This window comes from Erithacus rubecula (assembly GCF_903797595.1).
Source record: "Erithacus rubecula genome assembly, chromosome: 2".
NCBI classification, from domain to species: domain Eukaryota; kingdom Metazoa; phylum Chordata; class Aves; order Passeriformes; family Muscicapidae; genus Erithacus; species Erithacus rubecula.
This window is the reverse complement of record NC_136685.1, coordinates 108,466,325-108,489,200: the sequence shown is the minus strand read 5'-3', so window position 1 is coordinate 108,489,200 and position 22,876 is coordinate 108,466,325. Positions and strand designations below refer to the sequence as shown.

General features: G+C 52.2%; 2 protein-coding genes across 3 annotated transcripts in view; both read right to left on the bottom strand.

The window, feature by feature from the left end:
• Nucleotides 1-14,819: 14,819 nt before the first annotated feature.
• Nucleotides 14,820-22,876, bottom strand: part of FBLN7 (fibulin 7) — a 101,166-nt gene continuing 93,109 nt past the window's right edge. For both annotated transcript variants that reach the window (XM_079297805.1, XM_079297806.1), the window contains one exon: nt 14,820-14,829. The gene's annotated coding sequence lies outside the window, so the exon portion shown is untranslated. The remainder of the gene's footprint in view (nt 14,830-22,876) is intronic.
• On the bottom strand, nt 20,479-22,346 carry FOXA2 (forkhead box A2). The gene is made up of 2 exons (XM_079297573.1): nt 22,207-22,346; nt 20,479-21,767 (listed from the first exon to the last, which is right to left on the bottom strand). Exons 1-2 carry the CDS (start codon nt 22,291-22,293, stop codon nt 20,487-20,489), a joined length of 1,368 nt encoding a protein of 455 aa, XP_079153699.1. The 5' UTR covers nt 22,294-22,346; the 3' UTR covers nt 20,479-20,486.

Genomic DNA, 22,876 nt, shown 5'->3' with positions numbered 1-22,876 from the left:
CTATTCCCATTCCCATTCCCAATCCCATTCCCATCCCCATTCCCATTCCCAATCCCATTCCCATTCCCATCCCATCCCCATTCCCATTCCCATCCCATCCCCATCCCCATTCCCGTTCCCGTTCCCATTCCCATTCCCATTCCCATTCCCATTCCCATTCCCATCCCATCCCCATTCCCGTTCCCATCCCATCCCCATCCCCATTCCCGTTCCCATTCCCATTCCCATTCCCATTCCCATTCCCATTCCCATTCCCATTCCCATCCCATCCCCATCCCCATTCCCGTTCCCATTCCCATTCTCATTCCCATTCCCATCCCCATCCTCATCTGCATCCCCATTTACCATCCCCATTCCATTCCCATTCTTATTCCCATTTTCATTCTCATTTCCCATTCCTATTCCCATTCCCATTCCCAATCCCATTCCCATCCCCATTCCCATTCCCAATCCCATTCCCATTCCCATTCCCATTCCCATCCCATCCCCATTCCCATTCCCATCCCATCCCCATCCCCATTCCCGTTCCCATTCCCATTCCCATCCCATCCCCATTCCCATTCCCATTCAATTCCCATTTCCATTTCATCCCCATCCCCATCCCCTTCCCCAATTTCCCATCCCAACGCTGCTATTCATTCCCAAAGCTGCTCCCGGGATTTTTGTACCATCCCTCCCACCTCAAAGTTCCCTTTTGTGACTCGATCCCAATTTCCTGCTGTGGCCGGGAGCCGGGATAAATCTCGGATCAGGGAATAAACCCCCGGCAATTCCTCCTGGAAGCAAAGCAAGCCGCTAGAGGGACCTTGCGAGGTCACACCCGCACTCGGGGTGGCGGGGACATCCCCAAATTCCCCTTTTCCCTCCCCTCCCGCTGCTCCGGGGTTATCCCACAGCATCCCGCCCGCCTTTGCTTGGGATCCCCCAGTTAATTCCTAAAAAAAACACAAAATAAAACAGGAGCGCGTTTTATTTCCCTGTTTAATAACTTCCCTCAGCTTTTTCCACGTCGGGAGCGTTTGGGGAGAGTTTTCCCTTTTTTTATTTTTATTTTTTTTTCCCCACTCCTTTTTCTTCTCTCTTTTCCTGAACACTGAAAACCTCAAATAAAAAAAAAAAAATCAAAAAAATTAAAAAAAAAAACAGGAAAAAAATCTCCCGGCAGGAAAAACGGGAGGCAAACACAGGAGTTAATTTCGGCCGGAATAGCTGCGGCTGTTTGTGGTTGTCCCTGACTCCGGAGCACCTGTGTTTGCTCACGAGCTTTTCCCAATCTGCCACAAAATGCCCGGGATTGTCACATGGGCCCGGAGCTTCCCGGCGCCTTGGGAATGAAAAAGCCGCGGCTTTTAGCGGAGTTAATCATTAATGCGCCGGCCTTTGTCCCGTTCCCGAGGCTGACAGGCCTTTGATATCCCAGATTTGCCAGCGGCGCCCGGAGCCAGGTACCGAGGGGCAGCCTGCCTGGAGCTGCCTTTTCCCTTGGGATTCGCTTCCCGGCCTGATCCCTGCGCCCCTGCGCCCACCCACGAGTTTTCCCGCAGAGCATCCAGCCCTCTGCATCAATCTCCTTCTTTTTTTGGGATAAAAACCCGCTGGGATATCCCCCCCCCCAACCCCACGCCGAGCTTTTGGATTCCTAGGAATTGGGGAGCAATGCAGCTGTTCCCGAATTTCCTTCTCCTCGTTGCTTTTCCTGTTCCAGGGACACAGGGAGGGAAAGTTGCAGAATGGCTCCACTTTCTGGGAATTCTCCCATCAAATCGTTTTGGAGCCCTGTTTTTCCAGGGGGTGTGGGAAAGAGGGAGAAGAAAAAGGGGAAAAACTCTCCCCGGGCACCAACAGTGGCTCCATGCCCTTGGAATTCTCCAGTAAAATCAGTTTTCCACCAGCTTGGAGCAGGATCCTCCCCAAAGGCAGTCCCTGTTTTTCCAGAGGCTGCAAGAAGGAAAAATCTGCCTGGGCACCGAACACAGCTCCATTCCCTTGGAATTCTCCCATAAAATCATTTTGGAGCAGAAACCTCCCCCCAAAGGACAGGAGGGTTCCCATAAAACTGCTGGGAATGTGATTTGTGCTCCCAGAGCTCCGAGGCACAGTCAAACTCCAAGGTTCCTGAACTTTTCCTTGACTCCATCAAATCCTGACAGCTCCTCCACGGAGCTGCCAGGACAGGGATGGAGGTGGAGCTGAGCCAGGGACTTCCCAAGGCTCTGTTCCCACATTTATGGTACCCAGGGACAGAAATCCAACTGGACCCCCCCCCATTTATAGCACCCAGGGATGGAAATCCAGCTGGATTTCCCCCATATTCCCAACTGGTGGTTCCCAGTGCAGGTGGAAATGGTCCCAAATCCCAAATTGAAGGAGGAATTAAATAATTCCTCAAATTTTTGGCCCCCCCTGTTGCTGCTTCTGGAAGCTGGATGGGAAAACTCAGCAGGTCTGTGTATTGACACTGCTCGCTCTGGAATGCCAGAGGGGGAACTCTTGGAAAATTTATCCAGGGATTTCAGCCTCTGGGAAGAGTTCTGTGGCCACTTTTCCCCTGGGAATTCTGCCCCCAGATTCCTCCTGATCCTGGCACACCCCAAAACCACAAAGGAATGTGGGGCTGGCTCCTGATTTTTCCAGATCCAAGGGGAAACTCCCTTCCATGTCCAGGATTTTCTCCAGGTGACTCACGGAGATAAAGCTCCCAAGGTCACCCAAGGAGCTGGAAAACCTGGAATTCTCCCCCAGCAGCTCCCTGCTCAACTGGGATGTGCCTGGACAAGTTCTGAGCAAACCCTGGAGCTGCTGCATCCCCCAAGGAGCCTCAGGCTGGGAATTCAAGGATCAGACCCTGAACTGGAAACAATTCCAGGGCAGAATTCCTCAAATCCAGGGAAACATCAGAGCTCCAAGGTCACTCAGAGCTATGAACCTGTCGGAACACCCAGGGAGGCTCCTCTCTTTTGCAACTCCGACCAAGAATTCCACTTGAAGCACTCCAGAGCTGGAGAGCCAAGATTCCAGCCCCTGGAGAACACAGATCCACCCCCAGGCCAGACTTCCAAGGGCTCTCCAGCCTTTGGAAATGCCTCCCTGCTCACGTCATGGCTGGAACGTTCCGGGAGCTGCTGCTGCTCCAGCTCCCATCCCTCGGGATTATTCCTCCTGGAAACCTTGGAAAACACAGGGGATCACAGAGCCTGATGAGCACAGCCCCAGATCCCACTGCTACTCCTTCCCACCTTGGGATTCCAACTGGGAAGGGAGGCCAGGCACCTTTGGAGGGTGGGATTGGCCAGCAGGAAGGTGGGAAGCAGGATTTTTCCTCCTTTTTTGCCACCTTGGAGGTGGGAAAACACCTCTGGGAGTTGGAGGGAGCCTCAGGAGGTGGGAAGGATTCTTTGGATTTTTTCCCAAAAATTGGGAAAGCCCTTATGGAATTATTGGAATATTCCAGCTGGAAAAGACCTTGGAGATCATCAGATCCAATCTTTGTCCCTTTCCCATTTTATCTGAGTGACAATTCCAGGGATGTTCCCTGGACATTTCCAGGGATGGGGACTCCACCAATGTCCCACCAATGAAAAAATTCCTGATATCCAACTGAACTTCCCCTGAGCCCATTCCCTCTTATCTGATCATTTCTTTCCTGAGGGAATACCCCAATTCTTCCAGGTGAAGGGTGAAGCTTCCCAGTTAAAATTCCCAGAGGGAAGGTTTTCCTTGCTTCCCACAAAAACTGGGAGCTGGATGTGCCTCTGCCCCAGGGGATATTAACCCAGGGAATGTGGAGCTGGAGTGTGCTGGAAGCAGCAAAGGGGCTGCCCGGGATCATGGATAAATGAGAGTGGGATCAACTTCCCTGCAGGAAAACTCCAGGGTGCTAAAAGGCCCTTTGATCCAGCAGGGAGAAGATAAATGGGATAAACGGGATAAATGGGATAAATAAACAGGACCTGCTGGAAGCACATCCACACTGGGAACACAAATGATTAATTACAGCCTTTTCCAGCCACAAAACTCCAACCCCAGTCTTTAAAAAACTCCGGAGGCTCGGAGGGAAAAGCACATTTTAACTGCTCCCGGCCGGTTCCCGAATCCTTGTTTAAATATTTTCCCTGCTCCTTCCCCGTTTGCCGTGTGCATCCCACGCCAGAGCCGGGGAGGAAACGTTCCTGGAAAAATCACAAAGCCACTTTCAGCCACAGGAATCCCCATCCCCAACCCAAACAGGGAAGCCTCTGTCCCCTGCCAGCCTAGGCTGGGTTTCCGCCCGGAATCGGGCAGGGAAAGGGAAGGGGCCGCTTTTCCAGCTGCGGGGTGGAAATCCTGTTTTTTCCAACTCTGTGCTGAAGGGATGCCCAGGACTCCCTGGATGGATGAGCACGGAAGGCAGAGGGATGTGGCTGTGGAAAATGGGTTTCCATGGAAAAGCCTGGTCACTCCTATAACAGCTCCATCTGGGAGGGCTGGAAAACTCGTCCCTGGAGCTGGAATCAGACAGGTATTTGCTGGTTATTCCAGGGAAAGGTCTTCAATTTGCCCCTTGGATCACATCCAACCTGCTGGGAATGTCCTGGGAAGCTCCCTCAGGAGCAGCCCCTTCCTGGTGATATTCCCAGTGACCTAGAACCACTCTGATGTTAATGGGATAATGAGCCCTCTGTGGGGAAATGTGGAATTCCAGGGGGGTGCTCCCATGGGGCTGGGATGGCCAGGATGTGGCTGCACATTCCAGGCATCTCCATTCCATTAGTGTGATGGAAAAACACCTTTGTCCCAAGGAGGAGAGGCAGGAAGGAGCCACTGGTAGCTCCAGGATTATTCTCCATTTTGGTCAGGAGCTGGACATTCCCAAATTTTTCTGTGTACCCAAGAGGGAGCAGAGGAGGGGCAAAACCTGATTTTTCCCAAATAAAGCTCCTTCCTGCTCTCATCCTGGCAACTCCAGTTGCATCCTGCAGATTCCCTCATTCCCACTTTTTGTTGGTCCCCTCAGCATCATCCCACCAGATCCCACAAGGACAGGCTGGGCTCAGTCCCAGGAAACCAAGGAAGTCATGGATCATCCTGGTTGTTCATGGCAGATCCCTTCCAGATGGGATATTCCAGAGGTTTGGAGGATGAGGAGCTGGTGTCACTTGGAGGTGACACTTGGGACCAAGGTCTGGATGTGACCAAGGCATGGATATGACCAGTGTATGGATGTGGTTGGATTATGGATGTGGTTGGAGATACAGATGTGAACAAAGCATGGATGTGATCAAGGCATGGATGTGACCAATGTATGGATGTGGTTGGATTATGGATGTGGTTGGAGATACAGATGTGAACAAAGCATGGATGTGATCAAGGCATGGATGTGACCAATGTATGGATGTGGTTGGATTATGGATGTGGTTGGATTATGGATGTGACCAAGGCCTGGATGTGGTTGGATTATGGATGTGGTTGGAGATATGGATGTAAAAAAAGCATGGATATGATCAAGGTATGGATGTGGTTGGAGTATGGATGTGACCAAATCATGGACGTGACCAAAGCCATGGATGTGACCATGGATATGGTTGGACTCATGGAGAGCAGGTCCATCCAGGGTGTTTAAGCACCAGGACACTCCCAGGCTTTGCTCACAAGGTGAGGGAACAGCTGGGACCCCTCTGGGACCCCTCTGGGACCCCTCTGGGAGCCCCTCTGGGAGCAGGGCGCTCCGGCTGTGCTCCCTTCCCGTGGGATCAGCTCCCTGCTCCTGCTGGGCAAACACAGTGAGATAAGGGCTGTGTGCACAGCAATTCCCAGCCTCCCTTCCCCACATCCACCTGCTCCAGCTCCCTTCTGTGTCCCAGCCCTTTCACATTGCCATTCCCACTGGGAATATTCCATGCTGGTGCTGGGCATGCAGCATCCCAAAAAACCTGATGGGATGTGGGAGACCACACCCAGAACAAAACCTTGGGAAGATGAGTGGGATTTTGGGGTGGGGATTTTGGGGATGGGACCAACCCACACCAATCCAGTGAGATGGGAATGGTAGAACTGGCTTTAAGGTTAATACTGGGATTTCTGGGAGATTAATCCCAGAGATAAGCAGAAAAACAGGGAGGCTGGAGGGCCCCGTGGCTCAAACAAAGGGATCTGGGAGCAGGAGCAGGGAAAGATGGATGGGTTGTTAAACATTGCCAGCATACCTGGCTGGAGCCATTCCCGGGTCACCAGGAGCAGCAGCAGGGATTTGGGGTGGTGGATCCGACCAATTCCATCCAAATTCCACCCTCTTCCTCATCCCTGGCTCACTCAGGGGTGATCTCGGAATTCCAGAGGCACTCCAGGGCATGGAAAACATCCCTGGCTGTCTCCAGGTGTCCAAACCCACCCCACCCAGTGAAAATCAAGGGATTTTCACCCTCCCCAGGTGCAGCACCTCTGACCATGGGATGCATCTATGGTGGGATCAATTCTCCCTAAAAAAACAGGAAAACTGTGGGATTGAAATTGTCTCGGCCAACAACATCCCCAAGCAACCTCTTCCCTGTTTCCCATCAGGTGAAAGCTGTGCCTGGGGATAAAATCAGGATAAATCCCATCAACTTCTCTGCCTCTCTGTCAGATTCTCTGCTCCTCCATCAAATCCCTTCCCTGCTCCTCCATCAAATCCCTTCCTGGCATCTCCCAGCAGAGACAAGCCACTAAAGAATGGGATGTCAGGGCCACTCTGCTGCTCCCCTCCATCCATTATCCCACTCCAAAGGTCTCACCTATCCAAGAGCCCCATCCATCCCCATTTCCAGGTGCCTGGGGTGGCCCCTCCCCTCCCAGCCCTTGGAACCCTCTGCTTTCCATCAGATTTTCCAAGACAATGGGTGTCTGGAAGCTCCTCGGGAAGGGGGGAGGTTTGTGGACACAGCCCCTGTGCTGGGGGAGGAATCCAGAGAAAAATTCGCTCCTGAGACACCCCTTCCATCCCAGAAAAACGGGATCACACCACCCCAAGTTTTCCCTGCGCTTTGGAGGGAGTTTCCCAGTGTTTTCTCCCCTAAAATCCCTGGGATATCCAAGATGGGGTGGATGACTCTATTTGACATCCTAAACCATAATTTGGGGTTAGGAAGAGGAAATCCTCTGCCAGGGCAGCAGGTGGAATTCTGGAATCTTGGGATGAGGCCAGGAGTGGGAATTGTCTCTTCCCCCCATCAGTTACTGTGTTTCTGGGATTTCCTGGGAATGAAATGACCCCCACAGGGATTACCTTGCACCCCTGCACATCCAGGGAGCCCCAGCTGTCCAGGAAACTTGGCATTCCATGCAGGCAGTCCAAAAATTCCAGGGAAACGATTTATTACATTTTAAAAGGTTTTTATTAAGATTAGTGTCAATATTCCACTGATATTTTGGTTATTTTTAGTATTATTCACATCATTCCCAAATTTATTTCGGGATTGGAGCTGAACACCCTCAGCACAGACAAAAACATGGATTTGGGCTTGGTTTTTATCACCCCTCAGGTGGGATTTGACTCCCACCTGATATTGGAAATGCAAGGTGGGAATGAGGAGCTCCAAATCCATCCAGCTGGACCTGGAAAATTTTGGGATGGTGCTGGAATGGTGCTGGAACGATCCCTCATTCCAAGGGCTTATCTCGTGGCAGGGAACCGCTGCCAGGGGCACTTTATTCCCTTGGAAAGGAAGGCAGCAGAATTCCAGTGCCAAACCCATTGTTCCTGGAACTGGAATGACTCCGGGTCCTGGCAGGTTACAGAGCTCCCATTGTTATTCCAGAGCTCAGGATCACCCGGCTTTGAAGTAGCTGAGGCGGGAACGCTCCTTCCTCTTCGCTTTGCTGCTTTTATTCCTTGATTTTATTTTTTTTTTTCTCCCCCAAAATTCCACGATTTAACTTTGATGGGGATTGGAATTAGAGCAGCTTTAGGGTCAGTTCCAACCTGAATCATTTCCATGATCCAGGCTGGAAGCAGCATGGATGGAACCCCCCCAGAACTGGGAATGTTGGCTTTGGGATTTGGATGTTGGGATGAGCTGGACACGCGTGGGAAGAACCAAAACGGATTCCAGAGGATCCGGAGCAGCAGGCTGGGAATCTCCACGGGATATGGGAATGTTGGGCCATCTCCAGGTGCTTCCTGGCCACTTCTCCCCGTGTTTTCCCGTGCATCCATCCCTCGGGAAGGCGCCGCTCCCTCCGGCAGCTCCTTCTCCCAGCTTTGTATCCAATTTAACCGCTGGATTTGAAATGCCAGCCGAGTTAAGAGGAGCTGATTAAAAAGCGGGAGCCTCATCCCAGTTTTTAAACACGGAGTTGCTTGGCCGTATTTACATTAGTGTCAACTTTAATTTAAAATCCCGCATAACGATATTTGCTTCCCTAAATTTATTCCCCGGGAACGGCGCGCAAATTACCCGGCACCTTCTCTTTGTCTCCGGCGGAGTGGCTCGGGAATGAGCTCCTGGAAGTGTCATTCCGCCTCTTTAACGTCTCATTAATTAACCCATCCCCATTTCGGGATGAGGTTGGAGCTGGTGGAGCCCGGAAAAGGAATTCCAGCTGGATCTGCCTTCAAAATGGGAATAAGGGCAGGCTTGGTGAACCTCATCCCTTCCAGCTTGGGAGGTTCCTTGGGAAATCGTGGGATTAAGGAGACCAACCATGGTAAAGGCATAAAACCCCTTTCCTGAGGGATTTTGGGATGAACAATACCAGGAATGGAAATCCGGTTGGATCTGCCTTTAAAATGGGAATTGGGATGGGTTTGGTCCCTTCCAGCTTGGGATATTCCTTGGGAATTCAAAGAACCAAGGAGCCCATCCCTCTTGCTGAGGGATTTTGGGATGGGCCATCCCAGCAATGCAGTATCAGAGGAATATCCTGGTGCTCTGGGATTTCAGGGATATGTGGGATGAGCTCTGGGCAGCCCAGGAACAAGAGGAGCCTCCTTCCTTCCTGCAGGAAAAAGTGGGAAAAGGGGGAAAACCCACCAAAAAGTCCAGTGATTCCATAGGGTTTTGGGATTGCTGAATGCACAACCTTTTCCCTTTGCACTCCTCAAATCCTTTCAGGATTCTTTCCATCATCCCAGGGCTGTTCCCAGCTGGGAACAGGGCAAAAAGTGGGAATGGCACAGGATGGATCATCCCTGCTGGTCCTGATTCACTTGGAATTCCAGCATTTCCCTGCCTGGAGCAAAATGAGGATACAAAGGGGGAGAAAATTCCCTGGATGCAGTGACACCCAGCAAGGATATTCCCAATATTTCACATCTTGCTCCCAGATGGATCTCCCAGGAAGGATGACACATATTTAGGATTTTTACATTCCAGGCTCTCTGTGCCCTAAATAAATACAAATTCTGCACTTGGCAGCTCTGCACCTCCAGCCTGGGCTGGAAACACCCCTTGGAATGTGGCATTCCTGCAGCTTGCTTGGAATGAGGACAGAATTCCTTGCCCAAAAAAGGGTTTCCTTCCCCCAAGAGGTTTCCTTTTATCCAAGAGGATTTTCCCTTTATACAAAAGGTTTTCCTTGCCCAGAAGTGCTTCCTTTCCTTAAAATATTTCCTTGCCACAAGAGGTTTCCTATTTTCCAAGTGTTTTCCCCTTATCCAAGAGGGGTTTTTTTTCCCTTTCTCCAAAAGTTTTCCTTGCCCCCAAAGGATTTCTCTGCCCTTAAAATTTTTCCTTGTCCCAAAAGGATTTCCTGGCCATTCCCAGCCCAAGGGTGTGAGATGAGCCATCCAGGGGGACTTGGAGCTTGGCTTGGGAATGTTTTTGGGGGATCCATGGAATCAGGGATGGGCTGTGCTCTTACCTGGTGGGAGGAAAGGGCTCCACAACAAAAGGGATTGAGGATCCATGGAAAAGCTGTGGGCTAGAGCCTGGATTTGGCTGGGGAATGCCAGATTTTCCTGGCTCAGTGGGATAAGGGAATCAGGGAATCAGGGAAGGACTCTGCTCTTACCTGGTGGGAGGAAAGGGCTCCACAACAAAAGGGATTGAGGATCCATGCAAAAGCCATGGACCAGAGCCTGGATTTGGCTGGGGAATGCCAGCTTTTCCTGGCTCAGTGGGATAAGGGAATCAGGGAAATCAGGGAAGGGCTGCAGCTGTGCCCTTATCTGGCCTGAGGCCGGGGCTCCACAACAAAAGGGATTGAGGAGCCGGGTGATCCATGGAAAATCCACGGGCCCGGCATTGTGGCCGCCCTTCTGCTGAGCAAATAGTTCAAACTGTTCATTCCCATCTCCCATTCTCTCCCTGGAACGTTGTTTGTGTCCTTGCATTTCATTCCGCAGCAAGATTGCTCCCTGGGCCTGTGAGCAAACAGTCCGGAAAAGAGCCAACTATCCCAGCTTTTCCCTGGAGAACTGGCATTTTTATTCCAGCTCCAAGCTGTCAAAGAGCTGGAGAGTTTATGTCCGGATCCTGAATTAATTGCTTTAAGCTGGAGCAGCCTCCAAATGGCCGGGAGATGTTTATTAATAACGGTTCTCCCGGTTTTTTTTCCGGATTTTTCTCTTTTTTTGGGTTTTTTTTTGTTGTTGTTCCAAGCTGTGCTTTCCCATTCCATACCCTCCATTCCTGGCCCAAGGAAAAGCCTCTTACAGAGAATTAGGGAGAGGATCCCGAGGTTTTGGTCAGACTTTGGGGATGCCAAGAAGGAGACAGAGATGGATCAGAGGGAGAAGGAACAAGATCTCATTTAATCCAAATATCCTCGGTAATTAACGAGGAAATCAACACCAGAAAAAAAAAAAAAAAACCCAGGCTGGAATTAAACAGATTCGTGTTATCCATAAAACGTTTGAAATCCCACTTTGAGGAATGAAGGAATAAAGCAATTCCAACGCCGCTGGAAAAGCGGGAGCCGGCGGCGCCTTTGTGTAAATTTCCCACTTGACTTTTCATTATCTACCTGCCCCAAATCCATCTGTATGGATGGGATCAACATGGAATGGGAGAGATAAAAGGCAGAATAAATGTGCTTTGCATATCCCACCTCATGAACCCCCTCCCCTTTCCCCGGAGCCGCTTTTCCAGGCAGCTGCATTTTCGGGAATAAATCATTTTGCCGAGGGAAAGGAGAGGGAAGAGGAGTGGGGCTGCTGGAGTGTTTGCTTGGAATATTGATCCTGTCAAAGGAAGGGTGGTTAATGAGTAACCGGGAAAAATACGCCGGGTCTGCATGGATACGGCTGAGGGGCCCCTCGGGATCTGGGAGCAGAGGGAGACCCCCGATTCCAGGGTGTTTGGAGAGTCTGCATCCCAAACCCTGCTGCATCCCCAATCCTGCTGCATCCCCAATCCTGCTGCATCCCAAACCCTGCTGCACCCCAAATCCTGCTGCATCCCGAATCGTGCCACATCCCAAACCCTGCTGCATCCCCAATCCTGCTGCATCCCCAATCCTGCTGCATCCCAAACCCTGCTGCACCCCAAACCCTGCTGCATCCCAAAGCCTGCTGCATCCCGAATCCTGCTGCACCCCAAATCCTGCTGCATCCCAAACCCTGCTGTATCTCGAATCCTGCTGCATCCCCAAATCCTGCTGCATCCCGAATCGTGCCACATCCCAAATCCTGCTGCATCCCAAATCTGCTGCATCCCCAATCCCTGCTGTATGCCAAACCTCACTCCATCCCAAATCCTGCTGCATCCCAAATCCTGCCGCATCCCGAATCTGCTGCATCCCAAATCCTGCTGCATCCCAAATCCTGCCACATCCCGAATCCTGCTGCATCCCAAATCTGCTGCATCCCCAATTCTGCTGCATCCCGAATCCTGCTGCATCCCGAATCCTGCTACATCCCAAACCCTGCTACGTCCCAAACCCTGCTGCATTCCAAACCCTGCCACACCCTAAACTCTGCTACATCCCAAACCCTGCCACACCCTAAACCCTGCTGCACCCCAAACCTGCCACACCCTAAACTCTGCTACATCCTAAACCTGCCACACCCTAAACCCTGCTACATCCCAAACCTGCCACACCCTAAACCCTGCTGCACCCCAAACCTGCCACACCCTAAACTCTGCTACATCCCAAACCTGCCACACCCTAAACTCTGCTGCACCCCAAATTCTTCCCCATCCCACCCCACTGACCCCAGACCTCGCCTTGTCTGACTCCCTTGCTCATTCCTGCTTAAGATCCCGTGGGATCGACCTCTTGCACATCCAGGTGGTTCTTCCTCTCCTCATCCCAGCAGGAGCCATTCCTGATCCCAAATATCCCCAATTCCAGCTGGATGAGGAATATTCCTGTCCTAAAACCAGCTGAAATTCCTGCCCTACCTATGGGATGCTCCAGAGCTTGGAGCAAGCTCCCTGTCCTGTCCAGTTCTCCCTTCTCTCCTTTTCCATGAATCCCAGCACCTTGGAGAGCTGGAAAACGCTACTTCCTTTTTTTTTCCCCCCTTGTGAGAACTCCTGGTGGGATTTATTTTCCCTTTAGGAGCAGGGTAGAGGAAAGGTTAAGAGGCACTTCAGGAGTTCCACCCCATTCCGGGGTTTTTATTCCTATGGAAAGCTCGATCCCATTTCAGCAACTCCCGTCATCCCAAGTGATGAATTCCTTCTCCTCCTCCTCCTTCTCCTCCTTTTCCTTCTCCTCACATCCTCCTGCTGGGAAAGGCAGCCCTGCTCCAGCACCTGCTTCCCGCCAGATTTATTCCTTGGATGTTTCCACATGGGAATTTCACCCGCTCAGGCAGAGGATTTTTGCCTTTCCTTACAGAAAAGGCCCTTTCCGGTTTTTTTCCTTCTCCCCCTAAAAATCCACACTGGAAATTTATGGGGAAGTGGGTGTGGAAGGAAGGGAAACAAAGGGAAAATCAGGGATGAGCTGGTGACTTCCCAAACCGGAGGTTTCCTCTGGATGCTCCCAAAAAACCGACTGTGCATCCTCTCGACATCTGCAGGGATTTTATGGGTTTGGGAATGATGGCTCTGATCAGACCCAGGGGAACAGAAACTCCTGGAAAAAAACCCTTTGGAAACAATTCCCACCTTCTGTCCCATTTTTCCACCCAAGGCTGCTGGATTTTGGAGTGATTCCAAAATGGATTCGCACATCCAAACTTCCCTGTTTTCCTCCCACTGTGGATCCAAGGCGGGGGAAGATTTGGAAGGGATTGAACCCTTTAAATGACTTTTATGGGATTTTTTCCTCCCTCTGCGCTCACCCCCTGGGAGGGAAAATCAGCATTGGGGGTTTTCCCGCTGTTTCCGTGAGGATCCATGTCCAGGGCACGTCCCCATTCCTGTCGGGAATTACCGGAGCGTGACCCAGGTATCGCTGCCGAGCACAGACACAAAGAGGCAATCGGAGATGGGAATCTCGGCCTTTAATAGGGATGAGGACACGGCTGAATCCCGACTCATCCCAACTCCCGCTGCCACCGAGTCCGTGTCCATTAGCTGAATAAATAAAGGAGAGGGAAGGGAGAACGGGAGCGGGGCGAACGGAGCAGGGATGAGGAAAACATTCCAAGGGCTCCCACATCTCCACTTTCCCATTCCAGTTGTTTTCCAACAGCATTCCCGGGGAAATTCCCAAGGGAGAGCTCCTTGCCCGGGATCCAGGTGCAGGGTCAAGAATTCCCGTTTGGTGGTAGCCAAAGTGCAGCCTGATCCCGGATGATCCCACATTTTCCTTGGAAAAAAGGCTGGGGGGGGGGGGGAGGTGGGATGTGAGGAGGGGGAGCTGCTGGAATGGGGTGGGAAAAGGAGAGAAAGGAAAAAAGAAGGAAGTGGGAAAGAAAGAAGGAAAGGTGGGAAATAAATGAAAGGAAAAAGGGGAAAGAATAGAAGGGCAAGGAAAAATAAAAAGGAAAGGAAAGGAAAGGAAAGGAAAGGAAAGGAAAGGAAAGGAAAGGAAAGGAAAGGAAAGGAAAGGAAAGGAAAGGAAAGGAAAGGAAAGGAAAGGAAAGGAAAGGAAAGGAAAGGAAAGGAAAGGAAAGGAAAGGAAAGGAAAGGAAAGGAAAGGAAAGGAAAGGAAAGGAAAGGAAAGGAAAGGAAAGGAAAGGAAAGGAAAGGAAAGGAAAGGAAAGGAAAGGAAAGGAAAGGAAAGGAAAGGAAAGGAAAGGAAAGGAAAGGAAAGGAAAGGGGAAAAGGGAAAATCCAGCTGGAGCAGTCCTTGCCCACTCCTCTTTTTAAACATTTTTCCTTTCTTCTTTCCTTTTTTATTCCTCCCTAATTTTTCCCTTTCTTTTCCCTGGAATTCCGCTTCCATTTATCCCTACAAATAGAACAGCCCGGAGGGAGCTCCCATCCCCGCATCCCTCCATCCATCTTTTCCCGAAAAAATCCCCGTCCCGGGCTCGGGGCAGCTTTTCCCGTTCTCCCATTCGCTCCTCCCGGATCTGTCCCGCTGGGATCCATCCCTGTCCCCTCTGCCTGGAGCCGATCTTAGGATTTTCCCAGAACGGGAGTGATCCTTTCGGAATATTTCAGGAAAAAGTAACCAATTGCGGGGATATTTTTCCCATTTTTCCCCCATTTTTTTCCCTTTATTTATTTTTTTGTTTCCTTCGATTTTTCTTCTCTTTTTTTCCCCTTTTTGATGTTTTTCTTTTCCTTTTCTCTCTTTTTTTTTTTTCCTTTCCCTCTTTATTTTCCTTTTAATTTTTCTTTTCCTGTTTTACTTTTTCTTTTTTTCTTTTTCCTTTTATTTAATATTTTTTTCTTTCCTCTTTATATTTTTTTTATTTTATTCCCTTTTATTGCCTTTTAGTCTCTTTCATTTCTTAAAATCAATTTATTTTCTTTTATTCCAAGACACCCAACCGTTCCTAAATCCACCAATCCACCTCTCCCACCTTTCCTCGTCTCCAGCGGGGTCAATATGGAAAAAACACCCAAAAAAAAAAATTAAATAAAAAAATCCCCACGAGCTCCTTTTGCTCTTCCCACATCCAGCGGCTCTGCAATCCCGGGTTTAACATTCCCAGAAATCCGGAGCCGGCAGATTCCCCATCACCCTTTAATATTTCCTCTCCTATTCCCGGGCACTTCCAATTTATTTTTTTTTTCCTTTTCCAGCCTCTTCCCTACCTGTTTTTTATGGAGTTTTGGATTAACCGAAGCGGATTTTTTAAAAAATAAAATAATTAAAAATAAAATCTAGGATTAGGACAATTTCTGGGAGAAATAGTGAGAATTGCCTTGAGCCTGAGCGGAATTACAGCTTGGAAAAGAAGGCTCCATCAGTTTCCCGGGAGACGGGATAAGCCCTACTTGGGTGTTCCAGCTCTTTTTAGCCCCACTAATAATTAGTCCCATCTCAGCCCCGAGTTGTCCTGGGTTTTTGGTTTTTTTTTTTTTTGCTTTGGGTTTTTCTCCTTTTTTTCCTCGGGATCATCCAGAAATGCGCTGGAAGCTGCGGGCAGGGAAGGCAGGGCCGGCTCTTCCAGGGTTATCCCGAGGGAAAATCTTGGGGGGGGGGGGGAGAATTTGGGATCCCTCCCGTCCTCTTTGTGCTTTGATGTCCTTGGAGCCACCCCTGAATGTCATTTGGTGTCGGGATAATTAAAAGGATTTTTTAAAAAAATGGGAATGCTCGCTATTCCTGGTGGGAGAAGTCATGGAAAAATAAAAGAAAACTATGGATAAACGGAGGGAAGGGAAACGGGGCTGATTTGGGAGGTCGGGCCCCGCCGCATCCCAAAAAAAAACCCAAAAACCCAAATAAAAAAGAAAAAAAAAGACAAGGCAGGATTTGAGGGGAATTGCCGGGAGAACAGAGCGGGGTCACAGCGATCGCGGGGAATTGGGAATGCTCTGGAAAAGAGGGAAAAGCAGCCGGGAGCGGCGGGGCAGGAGCGGGAATGCGGCGGGATGGGCGCTGCCCCCCGCGGGGGGGACGGGCGGGCACGGAGCGCTAATTGGAGCTGTCAGCGTTAATTAGCGAGAGCTCATTAGCCGTGTCACCTGTCCCGGTGAGGGGACAGGGACAAGGAGAAGGACACGGCCACCCCCTGCCAGCTTTGTCCCCCCTCCCGTCGTGTCCCCTAGCCTCGGGAAGCGGCGGCTGAAATTCCCGGTTTTCCCGGCAAACGCGCTCTCGGGAATGTTTGGATCCCGGGTTTTTTGACCCTGTGCGCGGGTGCAGAAAAGCGGGAGTAGAGGGAATGTCACCGGGAATGGCGAAATCCCCTCCCCGAACAAAAGAGTGGCAGGAAAAATAGAGGGAAAGGGAGAAAATCCGCTGCGGTTAAAGTGGAACTCGCGAATTCCAGGGAAGCTCGGGAATTTGGGAAGGAGGGGGAAGAGGGAGGGAGCCAGGCCCGCACGTCCCGTCCCTGCCCTACGGTTTGGGGCTAAAGCGGGCAGAATCGGAGCCTCCAGGTGGCTCCCACCTCCCAAAATTCCTGCTGTGCTCAAAGACTGAGAGATGGGATCGCAAAAAACGCGTATCCCTGAACACATCCCTGAGTCCATCCCTGAACCCTTCCTGAACCCATCCCTGAGTCCATCCTGACTGTGTCCTGAATCCATCCCTGAACCCATTCCTGAGCCCATCCTGAATTCAGGATGAATTCATCCATGAATCCATCCCTGAACCCTTCCTGAACCCACCCATGAGTCTGTCCTGACTCTATCCTGAATCCAGCCCTGAACCCATCGCTGAATTCATCCTGAACCCATCCCTGAATTCATCCTGAACCCATCCTGAATCTATTCTGAATTCATCCCTGAATTCATCCTGAATCTATTCTGAATCTATCCCAAAATTCATCTCTGAATCCATCCCCGAACCCATCCTGAATCCGTCCTGAACCCATCCCTGAATCAATCCCTGATTCCATCCCGAATCCATCCCCGAATCCATCCCTGAACCCATCCCTGATTCCATCCCGAATCCATCCTTGAATTAATCCCTGAACCCACCCTAAATCAGTCCCTGAACCCATCCCGAATCCGTCTTGAACCCATCCCTGATTCCATCCCCAATCCATCCCCAAATCCATCCCTGCACCCATCCCGAATCCATCCCCAATCCACCCCTGTTCCCATCCCAAATCCATCCCCCCGCGGCCTCCGCGCCGCTCCCCTCGTCCCCGGCGGCTCTGGGGCGAGCTGAGGGTGCCAAGGCTGCGGCAGAAAGGCCGGGAATGGAGCGGGGAGCGGGAAGGGAAGGGCAGGAAAATCGGGAGAAGCAGCGGCGGGTGTCCCCTACCTGCGCCCCGGCCGCCGGCCCGGCTGTGCGGGAGCTGGGAGCATCCCGGCATTTATTGCAGCTCCAACTGTGCCACTGTTGACTTTAGCACAAAGCAAAGATTTCGCCGGGCGCCCGTTTAAAAATGAATATTTTACCAAGATATCGATCAGCTTTATAAAATTCACTTCCAGCGCCGCGGCTCCGAGCGGCGCGGGGAGAGGGGGGGGCGCCAGGAAAGGGGCCGCAATATAAGATCTGTGTAAATTTGCTGAACTCTGACGTGGTGGGGAAAGTTTACCCTCCTGGAATTTGGAGCTCCAGCCATCCCCCCCTCCTCTCCGCTCGCTCCTGCTTCTCGTCGTCCTTTTTTTTTTTTTTTTTTTAACTTCTTTTTTTTTTTTTTTTTTTTTTTTTTTTTTTTTTTTGTTTTTTTGTTTACTGACTTTGTTTATTCACAGCTCACGGTTGCTTAACCAGGCAGGAGCAGAATGCGCTCGCTGCGAGGTTGGGATTGTGTGGAGAGAGGGGAAAATGCCAAGGGGAGGAGGGAAAGGGGAGAAATAACACCCAGCCGGAGGATTTTTGGGTTATTTTCCATTTTTTTGGGTCGTTTCGGACTCAAATCGTGAAGCGGGGCAGAGGAAGGGGAATGGAAAATGAGGAAAGAAGTGGGGAGGAAAAATGAGCGAAGAGAAAGAAAGGAAAGGAGAGGCGAAAAAAAGGGAGGAAAAAGAGGGAGAAGAAATAAAATTGAGGAGGAAAGAGGGAGAGAAAATGAGGGAAAAGAAAGAATAGAAGGAGGAAAAGCGAGAGAGAAAAAGGAGAGAGAAAAAAATGAAAGTGGAGAGAAAGGAAGAAGAAAAAAGGAGGGAGAAGAAAGAAAAGGAAGGGAAGAAAGGAGAGAGAAAAATGAAAGGAGGGAGAAAAGGTAAAGGGGGAATAAAAATGGGAGAAAAATAAAAGGAGAAAATAAGTGGGGGGATAAAAGGCGAAGAAAAATAAAGGGAAGGGAGGAAAGTCAAAGGAGGAGAACAAATAAAGGAGGAAATAAAGAGAGAATGAAAAGGAAGAGAGGAAAATGAAAGGGGAGAGGAAGAAAATGAAAGGGGAAAGAGCAAAACGGGAGAAGAATGCAAGGGGCGAGTATAAAAAAAAAAAAAAAAGAAAAGAGGGGGGAAAAAGGAGGGGAGAAAAAAAATGAAAAGGGGAGAGGAAATAAAGGGAGAAGGAAGAAAATAGAGGGGGAAAGGAAGCAAAAAGAGGCGAAAGCTCGGCTGAGGAGGCGAGACGCGAGCGGGACCCGAGCGGGGCCGGGCCCGAGGGGGGTGTCCTTGTCCCCAAAGCGGCGACACCCCCGCGCCCGTGCCCGCTGGCCGCGGGAGCCTTTAATGTGCAAATGCCACCCCTTGCACGCCCCGCTTGCCATCGTGTGTGTCCTTGGAGGGATCCCGACGCATTTCAGCCCCGTTTTGTTTTTTTCTTTTTTTTTGGGGGAAGGTTTTTTTTTTTTTTTTTTTTTTTTTTTTTTCCTCCCCCTTCTCCTCTTTCCCGCCCCTCCCCGCTCGTTCCTTTTTCTCCCCTTTTCTCTCGCCGCGGACAATGCGGAATTTTAAGAAGGATTTGGGTGTTAGTCGGGAAAGCAACATCGCGGCGTGGCCGGCGCCGCGTGGGAAAAACAACAAGTGGTTGGGAAGAGGGGGGAAAAAGGGAGTGGAAGGAGAAGAGACCGGAGGTGGTGAAAATAAAAACCTCTACGGGTTTTCCAGGTTTTCCAGGACCGAGGAAAAAGCGGGATGCTGTCCTGGGAAAGGCAGGGATGCGCTGACCCTGCGAGTCCGAAATTCCTCCCAGCTGGGAAGATTTTTCCAGGATCGCGGGGCTTTTTGGGAAAGGGGTCCCGGCTTCCCACCTTGCGGATTTTCCCTGCTCGGGGTGGGAATAGCGGGATCCTGGAAGGAATAGTGGGATCCTGCGGGGATGGAGGTGTCCTGGAAGGGATGGAGGGGTTTTGGAAGGGATGGAAGGATGGAGGCAAAGGCATGGGAGATTCCAGAGGGGCGTAGAAGGATCCCAGCCGGGTTTGGAACAATCCCAGCCGGGGTGAAGTGATCCCAGCCGGGGTGAAGTGATCCCAGCCAGGGTAGGAACGATCCCAGCCGGGAAAGGAGGGATTCCAGCCGGGAAAGGAGGGATTCCAGCCGGGGAAGGAGGGTTTCCAGCCGGAGTGAAGTAACCCCAGCCGGGACAGGAGGGATCCCAGCCGGGTTTGGAGTGATCCCAGCCGGGTTTGGAGTGATCCCAGCCGGGTTAGAGCGATCCCAGCCGGGTTTGGAGTGATCCCAGCCGGGTTTGGAGGGATCCCAGCCGGGTTAGAGCGATCCCAGCCCGGTTAGACCGATCCCAGCCGGGTAGGAGCGATCCCAGCCGGGTCGGAGCGATCCCAGCTGCCCGGCTCTCTCTCCGGGATCCCGGGAATGCCCGCAGGGATGGCGGGGGTCCCGTCGGGCGGCGGCGGCGGAACAGAGATGCAGGGGGAAAGCACCGCCAATACGACTTTAATGGAGTTCTGCGGCAGCTGCGGCCGCTCGCTACCAGAATACACAGCTCGAAGCCATAAATAAAGCATACAGAAACGATAAATTAATCAGATCCAAGTAGTTTACTCTCCCGGGAACATCAAGCGTTTGCTTCAATTACAACGATCTATCCTGCCCTTTTTTTTTTTTTCTTTTTTTTAATTCTCATTTTTCTGGTTTTTTCTCCCTTTTTTTTTTTCTTTTCCCCCTTTTTCCCCCTCCCCCCTTTTTTTTTTTCTTTCTTTTCTTTTTTTCTTTTTTTTTTTTTTTTTTTTTTTTTTTTTTAATCTTTACAACGTTACAAGACTTTTGGTCCTCGGTTTCCGAACTCGGAATATTCACAAGGAAGGAGGGGTTGGTTCTGCCTCAGGCGGGGGGTTATTTTTGGCCCCCCTCACTCGCACACAAAAAAAATAGATATATTTAGACCTCGTGGCGACAACGACAACGAAAAATAAAAATCTAAACAAGCCCCGGAGAACTCCCCATACCTGGTTCCCACCCCACACAGAGCCTCCCCCCCCCCCCCACCACGGGTGGATCCGGGCTGCAGATTCCCGAATGGATGCAAACATCTGGAGCCAACAGAAAAAAAAAATAGATATATATATAGATATATATATATATATGGATATGTACCGTGCTCAGAGTCCACTGCGAGGGGCATGGGGAGGAGAGGGGAGGGGAGAAAAGCTTTTCCCCCCCCCCCCTTTTTTTTTTTTTTTTCCAGGAGCGCTTTCCCGCTTAGGAGGAGTTCATGATGGGCCGGGAATAGACGCCTTGGTAGTAGGAAGTCTCTCCGGCCAAAGGCGAGGCCTCCAGGGCGCTTTTGTTCGTGACGGGCGCCATGGCCAAGCCCGCGGGCACGGGCGAGGTGTAACCCGAGTAGTGCATCACCTGCTCGTAAGCCTTCAGGTCCATTTTGTGCGGGTGGTGGTGCTGGTGGTGCGGCGGGTGGTGGTGGTGGTGGTGGTGCTGCTGCTCCGAGGACGACATCAGGTTGTTGATGGAGAACGGGTGGTTGAAGGCGTAGTGGTGCTCGGGCTTGAGGTGGCCCTCGTGGGCCAGCCCGGCGTGCGGCGGGGCCAGCAGGTGCTGCTGCTGCTGCTGCTGCTGCTGCTGCTGCTGGCCGGGCGAGGCCGAAGGCTCGCCGGGGCTCAGCCCCTTGAGGTCGGCCAGGGCGCGCTTGTGGTCCTGGCACGGCGAGGAGCTGGCCGGCGACTCGGCGCCGGCGGAGCCCTCGGAGCCCCCCGAGGAGCTGCCCTCGCCCAGGGGCTGGCTGGCGACTTGGCCCGGGCCTTTCTTGCCGCCGGCGCCGCCGCCCTCCTTGGCCGCCAGCTGCTTCTCGCACTTGAAGCGCTTCTGGCGGCGCAGGTAGCAGCCGTTCTCGAACATGTTCCCCGAGTCCGGGTGCAGCGTCCAGAAGGAGCCCTTGCCCGGCTTGTCCGGCGAGCGCGGCACCTTGAGGAAGCAGTCGTTGAAGGAGAGCGAGTGGCGGATGCTGTTCTGCCAGCGCTGCTGGTTCTGGCGGTAGAAGGGGAACAGGTCCATGATCCACTGGTAGATCTCGCTGAGGGTCAGCATCTTGTTGGGGGACTGCTGGATGGCCATGGTGATGAGGGAGATGTAGGAGTAGGGCGGCTTGGCGTGCGTGTAGCTGCGCCGGTAGGTCTTGGGGTCCCGCGAGCGGTTCAGGTTGGACTGGCCGTAGATGGGGCTCATGGAGTTCATGTTGGAGTAAGGAGCCAGGGCGTTCATGGAGCCCGCCTGGCCGCCCATGGGGCTCATGCTGGGGCTCAGGTGCGCTCCCATGGCCGGCACGCCGGCAGAGCCCATGGCCGGCATGGCCCCCGCGCCCGGGGACATGCCGGCCAGCGAGGGGCTCATGCCCGTGTTGGCGTAGGACATGTTCATGGAGGTGGCCGCCGTCATGTTGGCCGTGCTGCTCATGGCCGACATGGTCATGTAGGTGTTCATGCTGTTCATGCCCAGCCCCGCGTTCATGTTGCTCACCGAGGAGTAGCCCTGCGGGGACAAGCGACAACAGGGCACGGGGATGGCGCGGGGGGAGCCCCAGCCCAGCCCAGCCTGGCAGACCGGGAGGGCGCGGGAGGAAAGGGTTAAATCGCGGCGAGGGGTGGCGGTGGTGGTAGGGAAGGGGGGGGTGTTGTTTTTCTTCCTAATGAAACCCAAATATATTTTGGGATCTATATTAAAAAAGGCGCGGTGGCAGCGGCTGCGGCGGAGCCGTCCCGGCAAGCGGAGTTGCAGGAAGGGAAAGGAAAAGGGAAAGGGACATCCCTGCCCGGAGAGAGAAAAATACCTGGAGGGGTGGAGGGAAAAACAGGGAAGAGTCACCCGCACCTCCACCCGCACCTCGGGACCCCCGCCCGCAGCGCAAAGCCGGTGCCAAAGTTAATCCCGGCCGCGATTAAACCGGGGGGGTTTTGGGCTCCGTCCTTACCTCGGGCTCCCCGTAGTAGTTGCTCCAGTCCGTGTGCTCATGGCCTTCCATTTTCACCGCTCCCAGCATACTGGAAGTGGAGTGCATGGCAGTTTAAAATTTAACAGCCACAACAAACGACGGCGGAGGGAGAGCGACCCAAAAAAAAAAAAAAAAAAAAAAAAAAAAAAAAAAAAAAAAAAAGGGGGGGGGAAAAAAAAAGGAGAGAGGAGGGAAAAAAAAAAAAAAAAAATCCCCAACCCTCCCTCCTCTCCGCCGGAGCCTCTGGAGGAGGAGGAAGAGGAGGGAGGGAGGAAGGGGGGGATGGAGAGGCGCTGGGGCTGGGGTGGGTTTGTTCCGCCGCCGCTCCTTGGGTGGGTTTTCGCAGCGCTCCGCGGCGAAGAGGCGCCCGGAGGCGATGGAGGAGCCGGAGGAGGAGGAGGAGGAGGGAGGAGGGAGGAAGAAGAGGAGGAGGAGGAAGAGGAGGACAAGTGCTGCAGTGACGTGGGTGCCCCAGTGATATAGCACGGAGCGGCCGGGCGAGCCTCCAATCCCCAGGTCCTCGGCTGCCCATTTGAATAATCAGCTCACACCTAGGCGGGAGCGGCTCCTCCGCGGCCCCGCGCACCTCTGCGCGCCTCCGCCACCGCCCCGCGCCGGGGGACACGGCTGCCACCTCATCCCAATCCCG